The sequence below is a fragment of the Gymnoscopelus microlampas genome (genome assembly GCF_963454915.1).
Source record: "Gymnoscopelus microlampas genome assembly, chromosome: 9".
Lineage (NCBI taxonomy): Eukaryota > Metazoa > Chordata > Actinopteri > Myctophiformes > Myctophidae > Gymnoscopelus > Gymnoscopelus microlampas.
The window spans coordinates 48,964,139-48,986,281 of NC_139946.1; the positions used below are offsets into that span (position 1 = coordinate 48,964,139).

Consider the following 22,143-nt stretch of genomic DNA (forward strand, 5'->3'; position numbering starts at 1 on the left):
TAAAAGTGGCTATTTATTTCCAAAATGAAAAATGGTGATGTAAAGTATGATGTGAACACGCGTGGTACATCATTATCAGACTGAATCTTATCCTTCAACTTCTTGCTTATGCCCCAAAAAGACTCGATATAGAGGTTGTGTAGCAATTGTAGAAATATTAGACCATAATTGTCAAACGTCTAAGCATGTTCTAATCATGTACTCTATACTTTACTTTAATGTTTTTCAAATATTCATTCTTTTTACATTTTGGACAAAATAACCAATTTTACATCGAGTTACCCAGATGTCCCTACTGCCCATCTGGTGACTCACCCTGCCCTCCTAATACGCGAGGGGGCCGTGTTTTTTCAATAACTTTTTTCATTTTTTTTTTTTTTTGAAAATTAAAAAAATAAAATACAATACAAAAATAAAATAAAATAAATAAACATTTTTTGGAAAAACACGGCCCCCTCACGCCACCAGAACCAAGGACGGGTGTTTTTGATGAATCTAACATGGTTAAAATGGAGTTTGAAGTTACAATGGGGTTGTATAGGAAGGGGGCGTGTCTGATAAAATGAATATCAAATATATAAATACTGAATCGAGCAACTTAAAAACTGTCTGGGGGGCTCACAAAGGCCTGAGTACATGATAAAATGACCAAAAGTTTTTTTGAAAGTGAAATATCCCTTTAATAGTCTGTGGTCAAGATGCTGAACACAAATGCACAGAAATTCTGTAATGTTTTTCTTTTCTTTTTTGTGACAAATATGTTGGACAAAAGTCAATTGATTGTCACTTTAATCTTCTTAAATGTCTCATAAATTCTCATAAATATGTTGATAGGTATGATTTTGTACCATTTTCTTATGGTTCTAAAGTGTACCATTTTCCATTTGTATGTGTTAATATGGTTAAAAGTGTCAGTGCCTCTCTGGCAGCCTGCAACAGTGTTTTGGTCTTCTGGTATGTCAACAATATTAGATAGCAGATTAACCTCGATACCCCAACCTTGGTTGCCCAGGAAACTGAGCCATTCAAGCCATAACTTACGGCTGACGTGATGACGAAAGGCGTAACACCACGTTATGTGTATAATTACTCTGTATCTCTGTTTTAATGTCAGAAGAATATATCTGGAACCATGCATGTCCAACGCTTGTAAGATCTCTTCTCTGGAATGAACCCAAATACTATTATAACACGTTTCCTTCCTCCGTTTATTGATGTAATTAATTCTTATCTGACCGATAGATATGGACCGGTATTTAGTAGGAAAGAGAAAGCTATCATATGTTATAAATGAAATGGTAGCAGTGAGCCAGCTTGCACAGTGTTAAGGAAAGACAGTCCATTGTCATACAGTGATGGATTATAAATTAGTAGTTTGTAAATAATAGACCTTGTTAACTCATAGTTCAGTACACAATACATGATGTCACACATGTGTGTTCAAATATCTACATCGCAACATGCATGCGCACGCACGGACGGACGGACGGACGGACGGACGGACGGACAGACAGCATTGTTTTAAGTAGCTCCTGACCAATCAAATTATGAACTATGTTACGGTGAAGATGATTAACTGTATTCATTATTTTCCTCTTCAGCTCTCCAGGCTAAACCAACACACCATACAACAGGTAAACAATAAACCATTATACTATTATATATTATTGTGCAGGGATTTATTCTAATGAAATTAAATATTTATTGTTTACTGCTTACTCATCTGCTCAGGTAAAACACAAACATATGTTATGTTTGGATGATGATGATGGTGACAACGGCGGCGATGATTATTATTATTATTTGTATTATAATTATTATTATTTTTATTATTAAATGTATTATTGTTATTTATTATGATGAAAGTAATATTAATTATTTGCTGATTATTCTATTGTCTGTGAACAGAGTCTGATGATGTCAGGTTGGTGGGAGGAGCCAGACGCTGTGCTGGTAGACTGGAGATGAAACACCAGGGAGAGTGGAGACCAGGGGATGTTTACTACTGGAACATGAAGTCATCATCTGTAGTGTGTAGACAGTTGGGCTGCGGCTCTGCTGTTACAGAAGAGAGTTCTGGTTCGACAGATCAACCTGTATGGGAGATTACATCTTCCTGTGTTGGATCTGAATCTTCACTGAGGGAGTGTGTAACAAAGGAGTCTCATACTTCCTCCTACCGTCTGGAGGTGATCTGTTCAGGTAACACATTTTTATTTCAATAAATGGCACAGTGGAAGGGGGGAGCTGAAGACATTTTAAATCATAAATCAATAAACACACGTTCTACCCCCTCTCTGTGTCATAATTGTCCATGTGTTTCTCCTTCACGCCCTCTGCGTGGGATTCCAGTCCATGAACATGAACAAGTCAGTGTCGGGTCCTATGTTGCCTAGAACAGAAAAACTGTAATTAGACTCTGAGTTATCACACCAAATAATGAGGAGGAGAATAAGTGGAGGTTTGCTTACTGCCTGTGCACCTGTCTGCTCAACGTGGAGAGTCAGGCCACACTCAGGCTGAGACGGTGCTTTTGTTCTGCTGGTGCGCTCCCCAGCTGGGCAACGCAGGTGCGCTCAAATCAGGTTGATTCCACAGGTGGATTGGTAGGTAGCGCCCCTTGATGACGCAGCCCAGCTGGGGCGTGGCCTGCTTTGCCGCGCACCGCCTCTGCCCCACTGACTCTCCCTGTTGAGGTGCTTACCTGATAGGTGGTTATCTAACTGAGCAGAGAGCTGAGCCAATTGTTTGACAAAATGTATGATAAACACATTAAAACCTCTCTCTTTCTTGTGCATGCACGTGTGTGCTTGTATTGATGAGTGTGTGTGTGTGTGTGTGTGTGTGTGTGCGTGCGTGCGTGTTTCAGGCGTGACAGACTTTGTATATTGGTGCAGTAGCACAAATAGAGACTCATGCGCATGAGTCTCGCGCAGGCATTTTCTCGGTTTTCTTTTGTAGTAGTCATAGTCAGTTCTGTTCATAACCAGTAGTCGTTTTATTTCTGCGTTTTTTTTTCCAGTTTTTTTTTAATTCATTATTATTATTTTGAATGTGCAATTCTGCACATTAAACATCCCTCCAACATCCATAACAACTCCTAAATTCATAATTTCCAGTTTATAGCATATCTAAATTGCATTTGTCTGTCTTTAAATCCACACGTTCTCCCAGGTGAGTGAAACAAGTGTTGCCATTTATGCGAGAGAGCGTGAGAGTGTGCGTGCGTGCGTGTTTGTGTGTCCTACCGAAGGTAGAGTCACCTTCAGTGTTTATTAAATGTGACCCAGCACCACAAACACATAGCCAACATATCGTTGCCATCAGGCAGAAACCTCTTATCTCTATATTCAAACTGTTTGTGTTTTTTTGTAAATTAATGCCGTACTTGATCATACAGTGTCACACAAAAGCATCAAAAGTAGCAGATCTACAAGCTCGAAACACGCTGCAAAGCGACACATTTTGAGCTTATAAATCTGCTACTTTTTTTCTTTGCATTTCATATGAAAATAGATAATCATAGCTACAAAAATGAGATATTGCTTATTCAGATTGACTCGATAGTTTTGGAACTAAACCTAACCCTAAACCTATAGATTTAATTGAATAATTAAAAAAACATTAAAAACAATAAAACAACATAAAAATAAAAAATATAGGTTACTAACGTAACCCTGGTTCTATAAAATACGAAGCGAGAGGTCTCGCTATGGGAGAGCGCCCTCTAGCACGAACACAGAAGCATTATCTTGATGAACTTCCAGACAAGAAACCCATCCTGATTTGTTCCCTTAACCTGGAGGTCCCGCCCTCCGCCTATATAACCTGTTTGTGGGGCCCTTTCTTCTGGACGGGGCCACACCGCGCCTGAGCGTACCGCCACTCGATGAAGCAGCTCGTGTAGGCTAGCGTCGTCGAGGCCCCCGTGCGATCGCTCGGCCCCTCCCCCGGATCGACCCCTGGGGGGTTTGGGGATAAAGGCGAGGTCGCAACGGGGAACTTGTTCAGAAACTTAGTGTCCATATTGCCGTAATTCGGACAAAAGACTGCTCCCTTGATGAGCCCCCGTCTTCAGCAGGGGAGCACCGCTGGCCCGGGTCTTCCTCCTGCTCTACGCCATGCTCTTAGCGTAGGCCTCTGGGGCTTCGACTAAGGCCTAGGCTGTGGGTGAGACTTTGGCTCTGGGCCTAACTCACTGTTGACTGGGATGATCCGGGGAAGGTTGCCAACCACGAATTTCGCGTTGATGCTAGCTTTGAGGCTAGCAGGCCGCAAAACATGGAGTCGAGGCTAATCTGCGGATTAGCCGAGCAATAGCGGTGAGCTTAACCAAACAGCTATCGCACGTTAGCTAACAATCCTTCAGCGAAAACTGATGAGGAGATGTGTTCTGTATTCCTGACTAGAAGAGAACAAAAAGGACTGAGCGGATATCTGTCCCCTGATTATATAGGCAGAGGGCGGGACCTCCAGGTCAGGGGAACAAATCAGGATCCAGCCAAAAGGTTTCTTGTCTGGAAGCGTATCAAGATAATGCTTCTGTGTTCGCGCTAGAGGGCGCTCTCCCATAGCGAGACCTCAAAGCGGAGTATGGAATATAGAACTACATTTGTTGTAGGTGTTATCACGCCAAACATACAGCATTCGTAGTGACGTTCAAGACATGCAACCATGCATCATGTTCCTTCATAGCCGAACGTTAGCCTTTTTACTTCTGGCAATTGCATTCAAGCTTCATAAATCATAGATTGATGTTGATAGATAGATGTTCAATGTTTCAATATATTATTATGTTACCGTGGCTAGGACATTTTTTTTAATCTCTGCATAGTTTTTGTTAGGGATAGGATTAGAGTTAGGAATAGTTTTGTCAACATGTGACGTCATTCTCTCTCTCTCTCTCTCTCTCTCTCTCTCTCTCTCTCTCTCTCTCTCCAGAGTCTGTGAGGTTGGTGAATGGGACTGGTGTGTGTTCAGGCAGAGTGGAGGTGAAGTCTGATCAGTCGTGGGTCTCAGTGTGTGAAGGTGACTTTGGCCAGCAGGATGCAGAGGTGGTCTGTAGGGAGATGGGGTGTGGGCCTCCTTCAGTCCTCCAGGGGGCGCTCTATGGAGAAGTGAAGGCTCCAAAGTGGACCAAAGAGTTCCAGTGTGAAGGCAGTGAGTCTGTTCTCCTGGACTGTAGAACCTCAGACTCAACTACAAACACCTGCTCACCTGACAAGAATGTTGTACTCACCTGCTCAGGTAAAAGATAAACTACACTTTATTTTGTTTGGATTATTATTTTACAATAAACATATAATATTGTTTACTGTTCATTAAATTGTTTGTGTACAGAACCTGATGATGTCAGATTGGTGGAAGGAGCCAGTCACTGTGTTGGTAGATTGGAGATGAAACACCAGGGAGAGTGGAGACCAGGGGATGGATATGATGACTGGGACATGAAGTCATCAACTGTAGTGTGTAGACAGTTGGGCTGTGGCTCTGCTGTTTACACAAAAGGGAGTTCTGGTTCTGCGGATCAACCTGTATGGGTGATAGAATCTTCCTGTGTTGGATCTGAATCTTCACTGAGGGAGTGTAAAACAGGGAGGTCTGGCACTTCGTCCTCCAGACTGGAGGTGATCTGTTCAGGTAACAACAATGATGCTTCACATGCTTCAACAATTTAAAGCTTCATTTATACTTACACGTACAAAATAGTCGATCTACAACTCACAACGCATCACTTCCACGGTTTCACCACCAACACTATAGCCACAATATCGTTGCCGTCAGGCAGAAACCTCTTATCTCCATATCCAAACTTTTTGGTATTTTTTCATAAATTAATGCCCTACTTGATCCTACCACAGCGTCACACAAAAGCATCAAAAGTAGCAGATCCACAAGCTGGAAACGAGGTGCAAAGCGAGACATTTTGAGCTTGTAAATCTGCTACTTTTGATATTTTAGCATTTGTTTTGGTCAGTTTTGGACTTTTCTGGATTCAAGTCGTTATGCCAATTGATTCCTCCCCCACACACTTGCTGTGTCGTCACTGCTGTTGTATCTTACTGACTAACCTGCCAGTGAGGAGCCCCAGGCTGGAGGTCGTAGAGCCTTTGTCCTACTCCTCCCAACCAACACTCCCTGCTGACAAGCGCCGCCACCCCCCAGCCCGCAGGATTGCATGCAGTGACAATTATCACCCACCATGCCCGGCTTCCCTCCCCCGAACAAGGGCCAATTGTGTTCGTGTAGACGTTCGACAAAGTTGAATGCACCACGATGGATTCGAACCCATAACCTCTACATGGTGTGCAGGCACTTTAGCACTGTGCCACCGAGCGCCCCAAATAAAACCTTCCTGAGTCTTGAAGATTATATTGAAGAACAAAATGTGTAATTATGCTTTCACACTGGCAGCTACAAAGATACAGGCTACCATTCTTTTTAGATAGAAGCCAGCGACATGGAGATACAAAGAACGCTAAATCTATGCTGTGTAGCTTTGTATCTTTTGTATTGAGTATCATGGATTTGTATTGGGTTCAGAGCAATTATCAAAAATCTAAAGCAAAAATCACATTGACTTTTCTTGAGATGGTCACGTTATCCCCAGACTTAATCTATTGGCATTAAATATTACTGGCATTGAATCAATAATTTGTAATGCCAATTTCAACTCTAAAGAGCTGTAATTCACAATGAAATGATGAAAGTATCATCCACAGATACTGCCTTGTATCAGGTAATAACCAATCACCTCTGTCTTGATACAGATCTGCTGTTTAAGCCGAACATCACCCTCTACCCCTTCATAAAGGGGGTTTCTGAGGGCCAGCAGCAGGGGCTGCAGTTGTGGGAGGGTTCCAACTTCTCCATCAGCTGTTCCGTCCAGCCACAGTACCCAGGAGGCTCATTTCACCTCACCTTCAATGGATCCAACACAACACACACCTACACCCAGCCAGCTGTCAATCACTCTGCCAACTTCCTGTTTCCTGCAGCAGACCACACCCACCAAGGAAACTACAGCTGTATTTATCACATCACTGTGTTCAGCCATAACTTCACCTCTGAGAGTGAAATCTTCTCTCTAGTCAAAGGTATCTATCTATCGATTGATCTATCTCTCTATCTATCTATCTATCTATCTGTCTGTCTGTCTGTCTGTCTGTCTGTCTGTCTGTCTGTCTGTCTGTCTGTCTGTCTGTCTGTATATCATGTAACTTCATCAATAAGTCACGTGAGAGTGACACAAACTCATAAATCTTCAAAGCAATGCAGTTGAATAAACTTTCTTTAGATGAAGGATGTTTCCTACATGATGTTGTTTGGTGATGTTTTTAATCCATCATATTTCTCTCACAGCCCCTCATCTGAAAAAAATCATCATCAGAGTGGCAGTGGTAATGCTGGTTCTGTGGGCGCAGTTCATCTTCCAATTTGGTTTCTGGAAGAGGAGGGTAAATACATTCATCTTTATTGAACACAATCCTGAAAATGAGATCATTACTGTCCAGTAGGGCTGTGTATTGGCAACAAGTTGGCGAAACGATACGTATCAAAGTGCATTGGTCACAATTGGGAAATATTGCGATAATGTAAGCAAGGCCATATCATACACAACAACTTAAAGTTGGGTGCTGCTGTGTTTCTCCAGGGCACCAGAGGGTAGAATGCAAGAGTGGAGAACATTGAGATGGCTTACGTTAATGTTGCTGGTTCCAGTGCTGAAGCCAGACTCAGTGAAGAGGAAGGAGACGATGAGGAGCCAGAAGAAGAAGGAGACCATGAGGAGCCAGAAGAGGTTCTGTAATGATCACATGTCACATCCAGGGGTGTAGTGCTACTTTTAGAAGTGGGGGAGCGCATCTATACCGGCTTTTCCCTCTACACCAAATCTTTTGGGCAAAAACAGCCGACCTACAAGCTCACAGCTCATCGCTTTCTGAGCCTGTAAGTTGGCTATTTTTGGCTAATGTTCCCCCCAGAATATGGATGCTGGGGTTCAAGTGGTTCATCAATTGACCAAAACCCAAATCCTGTTTTTAGAAGTGGAGCGCTCCCCTGGCCACATCATCACATAACTAACGATTATCACCTCCGTCAAGGTGTGAACTTTTAGAACATCACACCTGGAAGATATAATACATGAATTAAACTCACACATTCTATTTCATTAATCTATGTGATGTTAAAGATCCATTCTGTCAGACTGTGGTAGCAACAGAGAGACAAACGTAGCTATTTGAGGTTCTAATGTGTTGGATGATCTGCCACAGTGAGAAACATGGGTATGGGAGGGGCTGAGCTGTGAGGGCGGATAATTGGCCACCATGTTTTTACTACAACATCAGACTAGGGCTTCATTACCCCTTTAATGATAATTGGTAAACAAAGCTCCATTATTTGAAGCTCCAAGCCAGTCCAATGTGAGACCACTGTTTCTCTATCCAGTAGGAAGAGACATACAGTCTTTTCTTTTTATATGGACGCATGAGTCTGGAATAAAGATTATATATATTATATATACATGAAACCGGTTACGCAACTTCCAATACTAAATCATTTACATTCATGTGTGACGTACTAGCTAGCTAGCTATGCTATGTCCAATAGTGAATTCATTAGGCCAGTGGTTTTCAAACTTCATGTCAAGGAATCCCAAATGAATATGTATTTGGCCGTGGACGCACATGTGAAAATATTTTGTGCCATACAAGATTTGTGTTCAAAACGTGTCACATCAAGATTGATTGTGAACTTGTAGATTGACTATTTTCAAATAGCCAAAGTATAGGGTAAAAGTGATCCTATATTAACTCATTTAGCTAGGGACCCCCTGTTACCAGGAACCCCTTATAGAATCATAGAGAACCAGCTCATTAGGAGATGGACTGACGCACTTCATGAGGGAAGTGACAAGAGAGTGTCAGTGAATCGTCACAGTCTGAGCAAAGACAAATATTGATCTCTATTGTTCTGATTGCATTTTAACAGCTTTCTATTGGTAGAATACAACTAGCCTGGTTCCAGACGAATCTGCCATTGCAAAATTGCATTTTGCCCTAGGCAGTGTGATACTGTCTGGCCACACAAGGCTAGAATACAACTTGTAGGTTAAAGAGGAGGTTTCTTGTAATGATATTTCATATTATTACAATATACATACGCAGCTACGCTTCTTACTCTTAAATGTTTTAGCTGATTTACAATCACTGCCTTTGAGGATCTAATACATCATTATCACAGGGTTGGATTTGCGAGGGGATCCATGCTTCTGCTTTTGATATCCCTATCGTTGTACGTCAATGAGTATATAGGAATTAAGTTGTTGAGAAGGTCGCCCCCCTCTCTCTCTCTCTCTCTCTCTCTCTCTCTCTCTCTCTCTTATAGGATTCTGATCTTCTTTATATTGAAATGTTGTGTGATTGTATCACAAAACATCGTCACTGTACATTTATTCCACTCACAAGTAACGTTGAAACTGGACGTTTGTTAACACCAAACATAGTAAGTCAACATTTGTGTACATGCAGGATTCAATCAGACTGTTTAATGTTGAAGTACATTATGAGTGAGAAGGTATTATTGATCAGACTAATCGATGTAGTTGCTTTTCGATTATTCAATTCACATTCATTTGTAAGAATGTAAAATATTAAAATTGTTTTTAGAAAATACATATTCTAAAAGAAAAACAGCTTTTCGATTATTCAATTAACATTCATGATTAAGTCGTTTTTTGGCTCTTAATATCGTTAGCGAAATATTATCGGTTAATTGCCCAGCCCTATATGCAACTTGATTGGCTAGTGCCTCACTTGGGGGGCACCCTGTAGGGCTAACGTCCCTCTTCTCTGATTGTATGTGTTCTCATTTATAAAAAAAAAAAAAAAGCTTTGTTATGAGCAATAATCCATATTGTATTTTTGTATTGTTACATTTTTTTTTACATGATCTGTGAGCTCAGTTAAAGCTGCAATCCATACGTTTTATTTCATTTCAAGTGAACCTGTAACCATGTGACAACTACCCTCGGATCAGGAGCATTATACCAAATTAATCACACCTGTGGGTGCGACGACACCCTATAAGTGCGTCACGCACCCACACACTCTCCCTCTTTCTTCCTCCTGGTCGGTAAGAGCTTATACCAGCTTGCGATTTGACTTTAATTCCTCACGGTGCTAGATGCCTACTCTGGGCTGCCTTATATGTGGCACCCCCTTGGCGTGCCGTGAGGTTGTCTCATCCTCTGTCATAACGCAGCACTTTAATCCGCCCTTGAATTGGGCTTGCATGTTAAATTGCTGCATGTGTAATTTGAATTGTTTTCTCACGGTGCTGGATGCCTACTCTGGGCTGCCGTTGAGGTACCCCCTTGGCGTGCCGTGGGGCTATTATTCATCTGTGTTGTTGTTGCAGGTGACAATTATGTTTGTTGCGTGCAATACACGTTCCTCACGTTCCAGTTTGGTAGCAGTTGTGCGCTCGTTGCGCGTGAGGGATACTCACATTCCTATTTGGTAAGTGTGTTACATTTTTACTCCTGCAAGCATAGCCTACTGGCAGCACTCCACAACAATGGAGCAGGCTTGTGTTAGCCTAGCGCTGCTGTTTACGCTGTCGGCTACGGCCGTTTTTCTCCGGTGGTATTGTTGGGCCACCCGCATCTTGGACAGTGCGCTGTCGCCACCTATGCCTCCGGAGTGTTGTTGCAATCAGGCTTTGCATTGTTTGGAGGGTTGTTTTGATTTCATTGTTGAAAAAAACAGCAATTCTGTCCGCCCCTTAAATTGGGCTTGCATTATTTCATGTTACATGCATGCATGTGTGTGCTATGTGTGCATGTGTGTTTCTCCAGACTCTTTGGTGAGAGACATACAGTATTGGGTTTTCCCTGCCATGGAGTGTCAGGGAGATGATGAGCGGGACAATGGCCCAGAGGATGGTGTGCCACCTGGCCAGGATCCAGTTCCTCCCATTTTGGATGCTCCAGCCGTAGGACGGAAGGCCGCTGAGAAGCGGAAGCGGACCGAACAAGGCCGCATCTGTGACCCAAGAGTAGACCTCATGCAGAGGCACTTGGAGGATATGCGTAAGACCATTGAATGTATGGCTGCACAACAGAACCGCCCTTTGGATCCGCCACGCCAGGCTCCTCCATATAGGCTTCCAGATCCTGATGCTGTTTCTATTACTGCCTCAGGTAACCTGGATAGGACCGACAGCTTTGGCTGCGGCTCCTCTGGGCAGATGGATGACGAGGAGGTTGAGGCTGGTTCCAGCTTCCAGCAGGATCGGGGTCCTGTGCTGGGTGATTTCTCCCTTGAGGCTATGCTCTCACGGGCAGCAGGGGCTGCTGGCATGTCTCCCCCGCCTTCTCCACCAAGGGCCTCTGCTCTGGACCGGGACCCTAGGAGCCGGGGACAGGCCCCTCTCCCAGTGTATCCTGACTTTGTCAAGCACCTGCAAAGGTCGTGGGCACGACCCAGGGAGGCTGCTGCACCCCGTTCTACGCTCAGCACCCTGTATGGTGCGGCAGAGCATGGGCTAGATGGCATAGCCAGAGTGGGCCCAACTTTTGCTCAGGCAATAGGGCTACCCGTCACCCAAATAAAAAATGCCGTTCCACTGATGGGTTGGTGGTGCAGGCTTATCAGTCTACAGCCTTGGCCTCTAGACTGGCGAACACAAATACACTCCTGCTTGTATATTTGGAGGCTCTGATACGGGACCTGGGGTCCAAGGACCCAGCTGACCTCCTACCAGAAATGGAAAGGGTTATTGACACCGTGATCCAGGGTGCGAGCACTCAAGCCACGGTTCTTGGAAATTCCTTGGCACAACTGACCATGGCCCGGTCAGATTTTGCTCAGCCAGGCTGGACTGGCAGATGCAGACCAAGCTGCTGTCATGGAGGCCTCCATAACACCTGGGGAGGTGTTCGGGCCTGCAGCAGATGCTGCGCTGGATGAGGCCCAGAAGGTCAGGCAGCGCACTCAGGACATGCGCCAGCCTGGGCAGTTCAGGCCAGGTGCTCGAGAGCCTCTGGAGAGGCGTGGGAGCTTCCAGCGGCCTCGTTTTGCAGAGCACAGCTCCTCCCGGGGTTCTGGAACTGTGAGGCGGGGGTATCCCCCACAGCAGGGGCAGGCCCCTCAGCGTTCCCCACCTCGTCCTCGGGAGCGCACCAAGGGTGGATCTGCCAAGCCCCGCCAGCGCACCTGACGGTGCGAGTCAACTGGCGCCGGCTTTTTCCACCTACCTCAGTGCTTGGCGTCAGTGCACCACTTCTCCGTGGATGATCGGTGCTCTGGATTTTGGGCGCCATCTGCTATTCAGGGACCGCCCCCCTCACTTTCGAGGGCTTTTGGAAGAGAGGGTATCTCATTCTGTCATTCTGGCCAAAAAGGTTTCTGCCTTGCTAGACTTAGGGGCTGCTGCCCCAGCTGTGACATTGAATCAGTTGCACACAGTACCGCTCCAATTTTGATTTGGACCCCTAACGTGCTTGCCTCTGTGGCTGTCAATACGCAGCCCACCAGTGCTGCTGAGGGCGGATGCCCTGGGCCTTTCATGACCTCAGCTGAGACTGTATGCGTTTCCCGCACTTCCTCTACTACTGGCTCCTGTCAGGAGCGTGAAGTTGCTGTGCACCCAGGTGAACTGGCCACGGGGACCATGGACAATAATAATAATGAAGGGCCGCCTATGGCATCTTACAATCAGGATGTGTCACCTGGAGCCCCAGATACTGACACTTCATGTGTGGCCCTTGAGCGGCAGCGTTTGCATTCACTTGGCCTAGAAAGGGAGGTGGTAGAGACCTTGCAAGCCTCACGGGCACCCTCCACTCGACTGCAATACAATTGCAAGTGGAGGGTGTTTAGAGACTGGTGTCGTGCTAAAGGGGAGGACCCCTGGGGGCGGCAGTGGCTCAGGGGTAGAGTGGCCGGGTAGAGTGAACTGGAAAACCGCAAGGTTCCCAGTTCGATCCCGGGCTGGGGCACTCCCCTAGAGTTAGTGTCGAAGTGTCCTTGAGCAAGGCGCTGAACCCCTAATTGCTCCCGATGAGCAGGTTGGTGCCTTGCATGGTTTCCTCCGCCATCGGTGTATGAATGTGTGTGTGAATGGGTTAATGGCACAATCAATGTAAAGCGCTTCGGATAGAAGCGCTATATAAATGCACCATTTACCATTTACCCTTGGCCTGTCACATGTCTGTCATTCTGTCCTTCCTCCAACATCTCTTTGCCCTGGGCCGGGCGGAGTCTACGATGAGGGGCTATCTTGCTGCAATCTCTACTGTTCATGAGAAATGTGATGGTGTGTCCCCAGGAGCACATCCCCTAGTGACACAATTTCTGAGGGGCGTGAGACGGAGTCGTCCATCCCAGAAGCCTCTACTGCCCTCCTGGGACCTCCAGGTGGTACTCAGGGCTCTTTGTGAGCACCCCTTTGAGCCGTTAACCAGTCTTAGCCTTCAGCTTCTCAGTTTGAAGATAGTCTTCCTTTTGGCCCTTGCCTCTGCCAAACGAGTGAGCGAGTTGAGTGCTCTCTCTGTGGATCCAGCATGTCTCAGGTTTGGGGAAGAGGGCAGAGTGGTCCACCTCATGCCAAACCCAGCATTCCAGCCTAAAGTCTTGCCTAGAAATTATGTTTCCAGACCTTTGGTGCTAGAGGCCTTCTGTCCTCCTCCACACCTCTCTGCAGAGACTGAAAAGCTCCATAATTTGTGTCCTGTGAGGGCTCTCAAGTCCTATGTAGACCGCACTAAGTCCTTACGTTCTTCAGACGGGCTTTTTGTTTCCCATGGTGGAACCACATTGGGCAGACCTATTTCAAAGCAACGTTTGGCCCATTGGATCGTTGATCTGATCTCCCTGGCTTATGTGCAGGCTGGGGCAGACCCCCCTGCTGGGGTGGTGGCGCACTCTGTGAGGGGCATGGCCACTTCATGGGCGCTGTTTCGAGGTGCATCCTTGGAGGATGTGTGTAATGCGGCTGGCTGGGCATCCGCCTCTACTTTTGCCAGATTTTATCGTCTGAATCTGGCCTCATCTGCTCTTGCCTCATCTGTACTGGGGGTCGAAGCAGATGCTTAAGTTTATTTTTTACAAATATAGTCACACTTGGGCCACCTTGGCTTGTGCTCCAGACTATTGTTACCTTGATTGGAACATTTAAGTTTATTGTTACTAACCTGAAGAGTTATGTGTTCACCTGTGTTTCAGTTAAAATAAAATGCCTGAACTCAATTGGTTGTGTTCTGCTGTATTACTGTGATGAGGTTTACTCCTCCTGTATGGCTTTTGACCTGTAGGTTTGGCCACTTCACTCTCCTCATGACTAATTTGGTATACTGTACTATGTACCCATGTTGTCACATGGTTACAGGTTCACTTGAAATGAAATAAAACGTATGTTTACGTATGTAAACACGGTTTTATGATTGAAAAGTGAACCTGTAACCCTTCATTGTCACTCGGCGGTGAAGGCTGGCCCTGTCATGCCTTCCCAGTCGGTAGAAAGAGGGAGAGTGTGTGGGTGCGTGACGCACTTATAGGGTGTCGTCGCACCCACAGGTGTGATTAATTTGGTATAATGCTCCTGATCCGAGGGTAGTTGTCACATGGTTACAGGTTCACTTTTCATTCATAAAACCGTGTTTACATACGTAAACATACGTTTTATGTACCTGCTCAGGATATAACCTGGGTCTTCCATGTGCAGAGCAAACATCTACCGCTCATCCAAGAGGCAATTCCCCTTTTCCACAAGGAATAGAGATTGTGTTAATGAGCTTCAGGCAGTACTATTTGTCACCCAGTAGGGGTCCTACCTCACACCAGGGTGTAAATGAGCTTCAGGCAGTACTACTACGTGTCACCCAGTAGGGTCCTACCTCACACCAGGGTGTAAATGAGCTTCAGGCAGTACTACTTGTCACCCAGTAGGGGTCCTACCTCACACCAGGGTGTAAATGAGCTTCAGGCAGTACTACTTGTCACCCAGTAGGGGTCCTACCTCACACCAGGGTGTAAATGAGCTTCAGGCAGTACTACTTGTCACCCAGTAGGGTCCTACCTCACACCAGGGTGTAAATGAGCTTCAGGCAGTACTACTTGTCACCCAGTAGGGTCCTCCCTCTCACCAGGGTGTAAATGTCTCAATGGAAGAGTAGGGAGACCATCTCCATCCACCACACATGTGTTATATTGTATTAACATACAATACCATACAGATTGGTTAAAATAAAACCTTTGTTCATAAAATAAGTTATGGATTACAGCTTTAAGAAGCAGTTTGTATATTATATATGTTCTTATCTCTATGATGTTACTTGTACCTGTTGATCAAAGCATATTGTATTTTTATATTGTTATGGTTTTAGATGATAATATGAGTTCAGTTAAGAAGCAATGTGTATGTTGTATATCGTTGCTGTCAGGTGGAAACCTTTTATGTCGAAAACCCTTCCTTTATTATTATTTTAAAAACGTTTTAAAGTAGTGAAAATAACCGATAGATCGGCTATTTTCACTGCTTTTGTGCGACAGTCTTGTTTGATAAAGTAGGGCTTTAATTTACAAGAAAAAACAAAAACAGAACATACTACATTGAAATATGGAGACACAAGGTCTCTGCCCGACAACAACAATATTCTTTATTTCTATATGTTGTTGCTATCATGTGACTTTATGTAATGATGATGTTCTTATTTGAACTTGTGTTTCCAGTTGTGTGAAGTCTGTGTCCGTGTGTGTGTGTGTGTGTGTGTGTGTGTGTGTGTGTGTGTGTGTGTGTGTGTGTGTGTGTGTGTGTGTGTGTGTGTGTGTGTGTGTGTGTGTGTGTGTGTGTGTGTGTGTGTGTGTGTGGCCTGTGCATGTTGGTTGTGTGATGGGTGTGTGTGAGTGCAGGTAGGACACGTGTGTGTGTGCACAACAGACCACATTTACACTCTAAACACCCTAATTGACAACCAAATAAACAAAAACAAAAGCAAATTATTCTCCTGCTTTGTCGACTTCAAAAAAGCATTCGATTCAATTTGGCATGAGGGTCTGATGTACAAACTATTGGAAAGTGGCATAGGGGGGAAAACCTATGACATCATAAAATCAATGTACACAAACAACAAATGCGCAGTTAAAATAGGCGAAAAGCACACAGACTTTTTCCCCCAAAGCCGAGGAGTTAGACAGGGATGCAGCCTGAGTCCAACACTCTTCAACATATATATCAACGAGTTAGCAAAAACGTTAGAACAGTCTACAGCTCCAGGCATCCCCTTGGCAAACACAGAAATCAAATGCTTACTTTTCGCAGATGACCTGCTGCTGCTGTCTCCAACCAAGGAAGGACTACAGCAGCAACTTGATCTCCTACACAAATTCTCACAGACATGGGCCCTGACAGTGAACCTAACTAAGACTAAAATCATGATATTTCAAAAAAGATCCAGCCGCCAAAACCATCAATTTTTCCTAAATACGATCCCACTAGAACAAACAAAAAACTATACCTACCTTGGCCTAAACATCAGCAGCACAGGGAACTACAACCAAGCTGTAAAGGACCTGAGAGACAAGGCAAGAAGGGCATTCTATGCTATCAAAAGAAACATCAAAATAGACATCCCAATTAAAACCTGGCTTAAAATACTGGACTCTGTGATAGAACCAATTTCCCTCTATGGTTGTGAGATCTGGGGACCATTAGCAAACCATGACCTTGAAAAATGGGATAAACACCAAACCGAGACCCTACACACAGAATTCTGCAAATCCATTCTCCGTACCCAGCGAAAAACACCAAATAATGCATGCAGGGCAGAACTAGGACGATACCCACTCATAATCAAAATAAAAAAGAGAGCACTTAAGTTCTACAACCACCTAAAAGAAAGCGACCTAGATGCACTCCATAACAAAGCACTCACACACAGCGAAACCCTAGAGAGATGCCCCCTCAGCCAGCTGGCCATGGAACTCCGGGCACAAACACAAACAGAGCCACAAAATAGAAAACCCATCGGACCAAACAAAATTATAAAACAGCAAAAGGAAAACTACCTGACACATTGGAAAGAAGCAACACAAAAGCAGAGTAAACTAGAATGCTATCTGGCCCTAAACAGAGAATACGCAGTGGCAGAATACCTGAGCACCGTGACCGACCCAAAACAAAGAAAAATCTTAACTAGGTACAGACTCAGTGAGCACAGTCTTGCAATCGAGAAAGGTCGTCACAGGCAGACCTGTATCCCGAGAGAAGACAGACTATGCACCCACTGCACACAAAAGGAAGTGGAAACCGAGCTACACTTCCTAACCGTCTGTCCTTTGTACCAAGACATCAGAGACACATACTTCCCACAGATTACAACCACACACAGAGATTTTGAAAACATGACCAATGACAAAAAACTCCCATATCTGCTGGGCGAAGTACAACAATGTGCAAACACAGCAGCAAGATTCGTGAGCTGCTGTGATAGGAGAAGGATATCGAACGGAACACAACCACCCTAAAGACTAATCATTGTGTATATTCCTGCACTATATTTGCACCCAGTGATCTTGGTACATAGAAATTGATCTATTGAAAATTCTGACTTTCAAATGTACATTTTTTATTTTGATTGTATTGCTGTATTGTTGTATTGTGCTTTTTGCTTTGGCAATGTAAACGTATGTTTTCTCATGCCAATAAAGCCCTTTGAATTGAAATTGAATTGTGTGTGTGTGTGTGTGTGTGTGTGTGTGTGTGTGTGTGTGTGTGTGTGTGTGTGTGTGTGTGTGTGTGTGTGTGTGTGTGTGTGTGTGTGTGTGTGTGTGTGTGTGTGTGTGTGTGTGTGCATGTTGGTTGTGTGATGGGTGTGTGTGTGTGTGTGTGTGTGTGTGTGTGTGTGTGTGTGTGTGTGTGTGTGTGTGTGTGTGTGTGTGTGTGTGTGTGTGTGTGTGTGTGTGTGGCCTGTGCATGTTGGTTGTGTGATGGGTGTGTGTGAGTGCAGGTAGGACACGTGTGTGTGTGTGTGTGTGTGTGTGTGTGTGTGTGTGTGTGTGTGTGTGTGTGTGTGTGTGTGTGTGTGTGTGTGTGTGTGTGTGTGTGTGTGTGTGTGTGTGTGTGTGTGTGCATGTTGGTTGTGTGATGGGTGTGTGTGAGTGCAGGTAGGACACCTGTGTGTGTGTGTGTGTGTGTGTGTGTGTGTGTGTGTGTGTGTGTGTGTGTGTGTGTGTGTGTGTGTGTGTGTGTGTGTGTGTGTGTGTGTGTGTGTGTGTGTGTGTGCGCGCGCGCGCGCGTGTGTAAGTGCAGGTATAGGTACCAGTGGGTGGAGTTGAGAGGCTCTTCAGCTGATAAAACATCTGAGCAGAAATGACCTGCTCCCAATGTAGCGCCTCGCAAGGTGACACATAGTGAGCTTGTAGATCGGCTATTTTCAAATAGCTGATGTGTATACAGGTACTAGGCCGATGCCCATTGGTAACGATGGCTGTTGGAAACCTATGCTCCTCCGATTATGTGGTACTCATTATACCCATTGTACCTTTTGTCAGAGTGCACGTTGTTCCCGTTGTCAGAGTACCCATTGTTTTGGTATTATTATTACTGCCTTTGTTGTTGTAACGCAGTACTTGGTGGACGGCTCAAAATTGCATTTGTTTTAAAATAAAGCATTTAAAAAAATAAAGCCTTCTTGATTCTGCCTCATTCTTCTTTTTTATTCATATGAATTCTATGACTAATCAAATGCTCCTCTTATATTGCATAACTCATCTTAACCTCTACAAATGTATAAATTATGACTCATTTTTATTGTGTTGCATGTATCTCTTTTCAAATCAGTTCAATGTATACAGCCCTGGTATTTGTTTTTGTATGAATGAATCCCTAGAAAAACTAAATAATGTTTATAATAATGATTTATGAGTATTATAAATGCTGCAATACTACTGCTCAAGTCAACCCATTTAGACCTGAGGCCGATTCTAAAAACGCCTTTTATTAACACCAAAGTAGCCTACTTTAATTTAACAATGTGTAAATGTGCCTTAAATGTACTGCTAGCTAATGTGCATATACTGTACATCCCTTTGCTGGTGTTCACTCTCCATTCCGACATCTCACCACTCCGACTAGTGGCTTCCGCGTGCGGTTAGGGTTAGGGTTAGGGTTAGGTATAGGGTTCGTCAACGTCGGAAAGGCGACATGTCGGAAAGGAGAAATGCACCCCCCTTTGCTATAGTAGACCTATTAATGTTGCTGTTCAATATAGAATATTTTTCAGAACCATGGCCAGCGCTATTGTGACGCAAGGGTTGTGCGATCCGCATGCCAGACAGACAGACAGACAGAACACTTAGATCGGTTTCTTAGCCTGCTACTTTTGCTTGCTTTTTGTCGTTGTAACTTTCATCCACAGACAAGAGCAAAGGGGGAATAGACGAAGAGAGAGAGAGAGAGAGAGAGAGAGAGAGAGAGAGAGAGAGAGAGAGAGAGAGAGAAATACTTCTCCCCTGCTGATTTTGACAGAGAATAATTAAAATTAAAGTAACTAGTCCTTACCCGGTGAAGTGCGCAGGCAAAAATAATTACTGGTCTACCTTAAGTCAGACCACCTTAAGGCCAGTAGATGATTTCTTTAGCTTGTTTACTCCGTGACATCATGTGTAATGGTGGAGATGAATCTTGAGCTGTATTTGGGTAAAGTGATGATAGTTGAAGGACACATTCAAGTATCTGACAATGTTTAAAGTCATCATACCAACTTTGATGACTGAGGCAGTATGAGGCTGCTCTCTAATGTATGCTGTGATTCGGAAACAGTAGCTTGTGTTGTTGTTTAGCCTTTCTGAGGCCACTGCATCGTTAAATCAATACATCTTTCTTCATCAAGGTCAGTCACATGATTAAGTACATTTCTAACCAATGTCAGACCATTTTCTGATATGCCAGTCAGCTTACAGTATCTTTACTGTGTTGATTGATTTAACTGTGCATTACTGTTGTTACTGTTGTTTACATAATAGGTTGTTTTCCCTAGTCATTAAAACAAATAACCTACAATAGTTAATAGTAGCCTTCCCTAACCACTGTGTATGGTTTCTGGTAAAATTATTGACCATATATTTTGTATGTCCGTGGCAAAAGTCTGATATTGAGAAAAAGTCCACCATAAGCTGTCATGGTGGTGACCCCTGGTTTCAGGTCTGTAACAAATAAACCTCCAGTTCATGTGAGACAACTCTATTAACCTCAGCGTTTTAACATTTGCCTGCTTGTTACCTGGGTCTCATAACCATAGAGCTGAAGTATATAGGCTATTTCCAACATGACTGGAAGAAAAAATAAGCCATATGGTAATCTCCATGAGCTTGTGATGTCAGAACATGACATCATCAGTGATGCCAACATGTTTATTATCTCCATATATGGGCATGTTATGTTTGTGACGTCACCGTCCATTCACCCATAGGCCAATTTTAATATAAGAAGGAGAAAAGGATAATACCATCTGTTATCAGAGTACTTAGCCAAGTTGGGAGAGTTCTGGGATATCCATATAAGGCCAAGTGTTTCAACCAATCAGCTTGGGGAGAGTTCAGGGATCTGCAGTCTAGGAGCATTCAGCAGCAATATCCAATGAGATCTGCAAGAGTTATTGGAGTGAAAGCTGCCATAACTAAGAACCAACATTTTCCTTCATCCTTTAGTTCAGTTACAGTTAAGGTTTAGATACAGTCTATGTCTTATGTGTGTGAGTTATACAAGTCACTTTGACAGCTAGAAGCCCGGTCACAGTGACATCAGGGGAGGTTCACATTCCAGTTCATTCCTGATGACTTTATCGATGTGATCAGAGGCTGGACGATGTTCATCTCAAGGCGTGTGCCTCCACTCCGTCTGCTTTGCAGAGCCACTGGTGGACTTCTTCAACCTCACATTCTGAGTGGATCTGTACGACCTGTACCTCTTACTTGCTGCTCCTTTCAAAACGGAAAACACAGCAAGTACGCAGAAGCAGTGGCGGGCAAAACCTCACGTCCCAGATGGGTCCGGTTTGAACCAGGCGTGGCCGAGGCCCTCGTGCCTCGCAAACTGTCCGTGAGTCCTCTGGAGAGCTGGCTATCCTTCCGTTACTCCCTCCCTCCCTTTCCGGAGAATACGCAGCCGCCACAGGACGGTACTGTGCTGCCGCCGTTCTCTGTCCCCGGTCTGGAGGACGTCGGGGAGAGCTCCATAACGCCGCTCGGCTGCAAGAACGTCCTGGAGATTCGGCGGCGGAAGATGAACCGACATAAATACAAGAAGCTCATGAAGAGGATGAGGTTTGTGCGTAGGAGAGTGCTCCACGGCCGCAGGAAGAAGAAACAGAAGCATTTCGAGAAGGACCTGGAACGTGTTTGGACTCGGGCCGGACTGAAGGAACCTCCAGAGGGATGGACTGCACCCAAGATCTATCTCAAACGGCATGGAAACAGAAGAGACTGAGCAAGGCTTCATTTGTTCTCCGTGCGACGGAGGTCAAGTATGACACACCAACTTGGTAGAGTTTGAGGATCTCCATATATGGGCAACAGGTAATTAACGTGTTTAAGCCAATCAGTAAAGCCATGCAGTACCTGTTGTCAGCGGGTATTGTCCTAAATAAAATTTGGTTGATGGGAGGGCCGGTGGCTGGGCGGGCAGACCACAGCCACGTCACTCTGACATAACCATAAACAAACCACAGCCATGTCGTTATGACAACATAACCATGAACAAACCTAGGCCACTTCACTATGACAATGCAGCTGCGCCAAAACATGGAGTGTGTTGTCTAACCTCAATTTGTCGTTGTGTCATCAGGCACAAACAAATCAGTCAGTTCCATATGTGGGCACAAAAGGTGGCATGCCCATATATGGGCATATACTGACGACATCAGTGATCTCCATATATGAGCATAAAAGGGACAAGGACTGACTCAAATTTAAATTAAGGACTCTAAGAGGAAGCCAATCCTGTTATGTAATGTGATGAACACTGGACAGAAATGTTCATTGTTTATGTGTTTATCTGTCTTGTTGCAGGTGTGATATCATTAAGTGGGTAAACTTAGACACATAAAGTAGCATATGACTAGAGAGTATTTTGATGGTG

General features: G+C 44.4%; 1 protein-coding gene across 1 annotated transcript; it reads left to right on the plus strand.

Annotated features, from left to right (window-relative positions):
• Window positions 1-20,871: 20,871 nt before the first annotated feature.
• LOC311051768 (small ribosomal subunit protein mS38-like) lies at window positions 20,872-21,492 on the plus strand (the record flags this gene model as incomplete). Its single annotated transcript, XM_084066403.1, has 1 exon — window positions 20,872-21,492. The coding sequence occupies one exon, from the start codon at window positions 20,872-20,874 to the stop codon at window positions 21,490-21,492; it is 621 nt and encodes a 206-aa protein (XP_083922529.1).
• Between the last annotated feature and the right edge of the window lie 651 nt (window positions 21,493-22,143).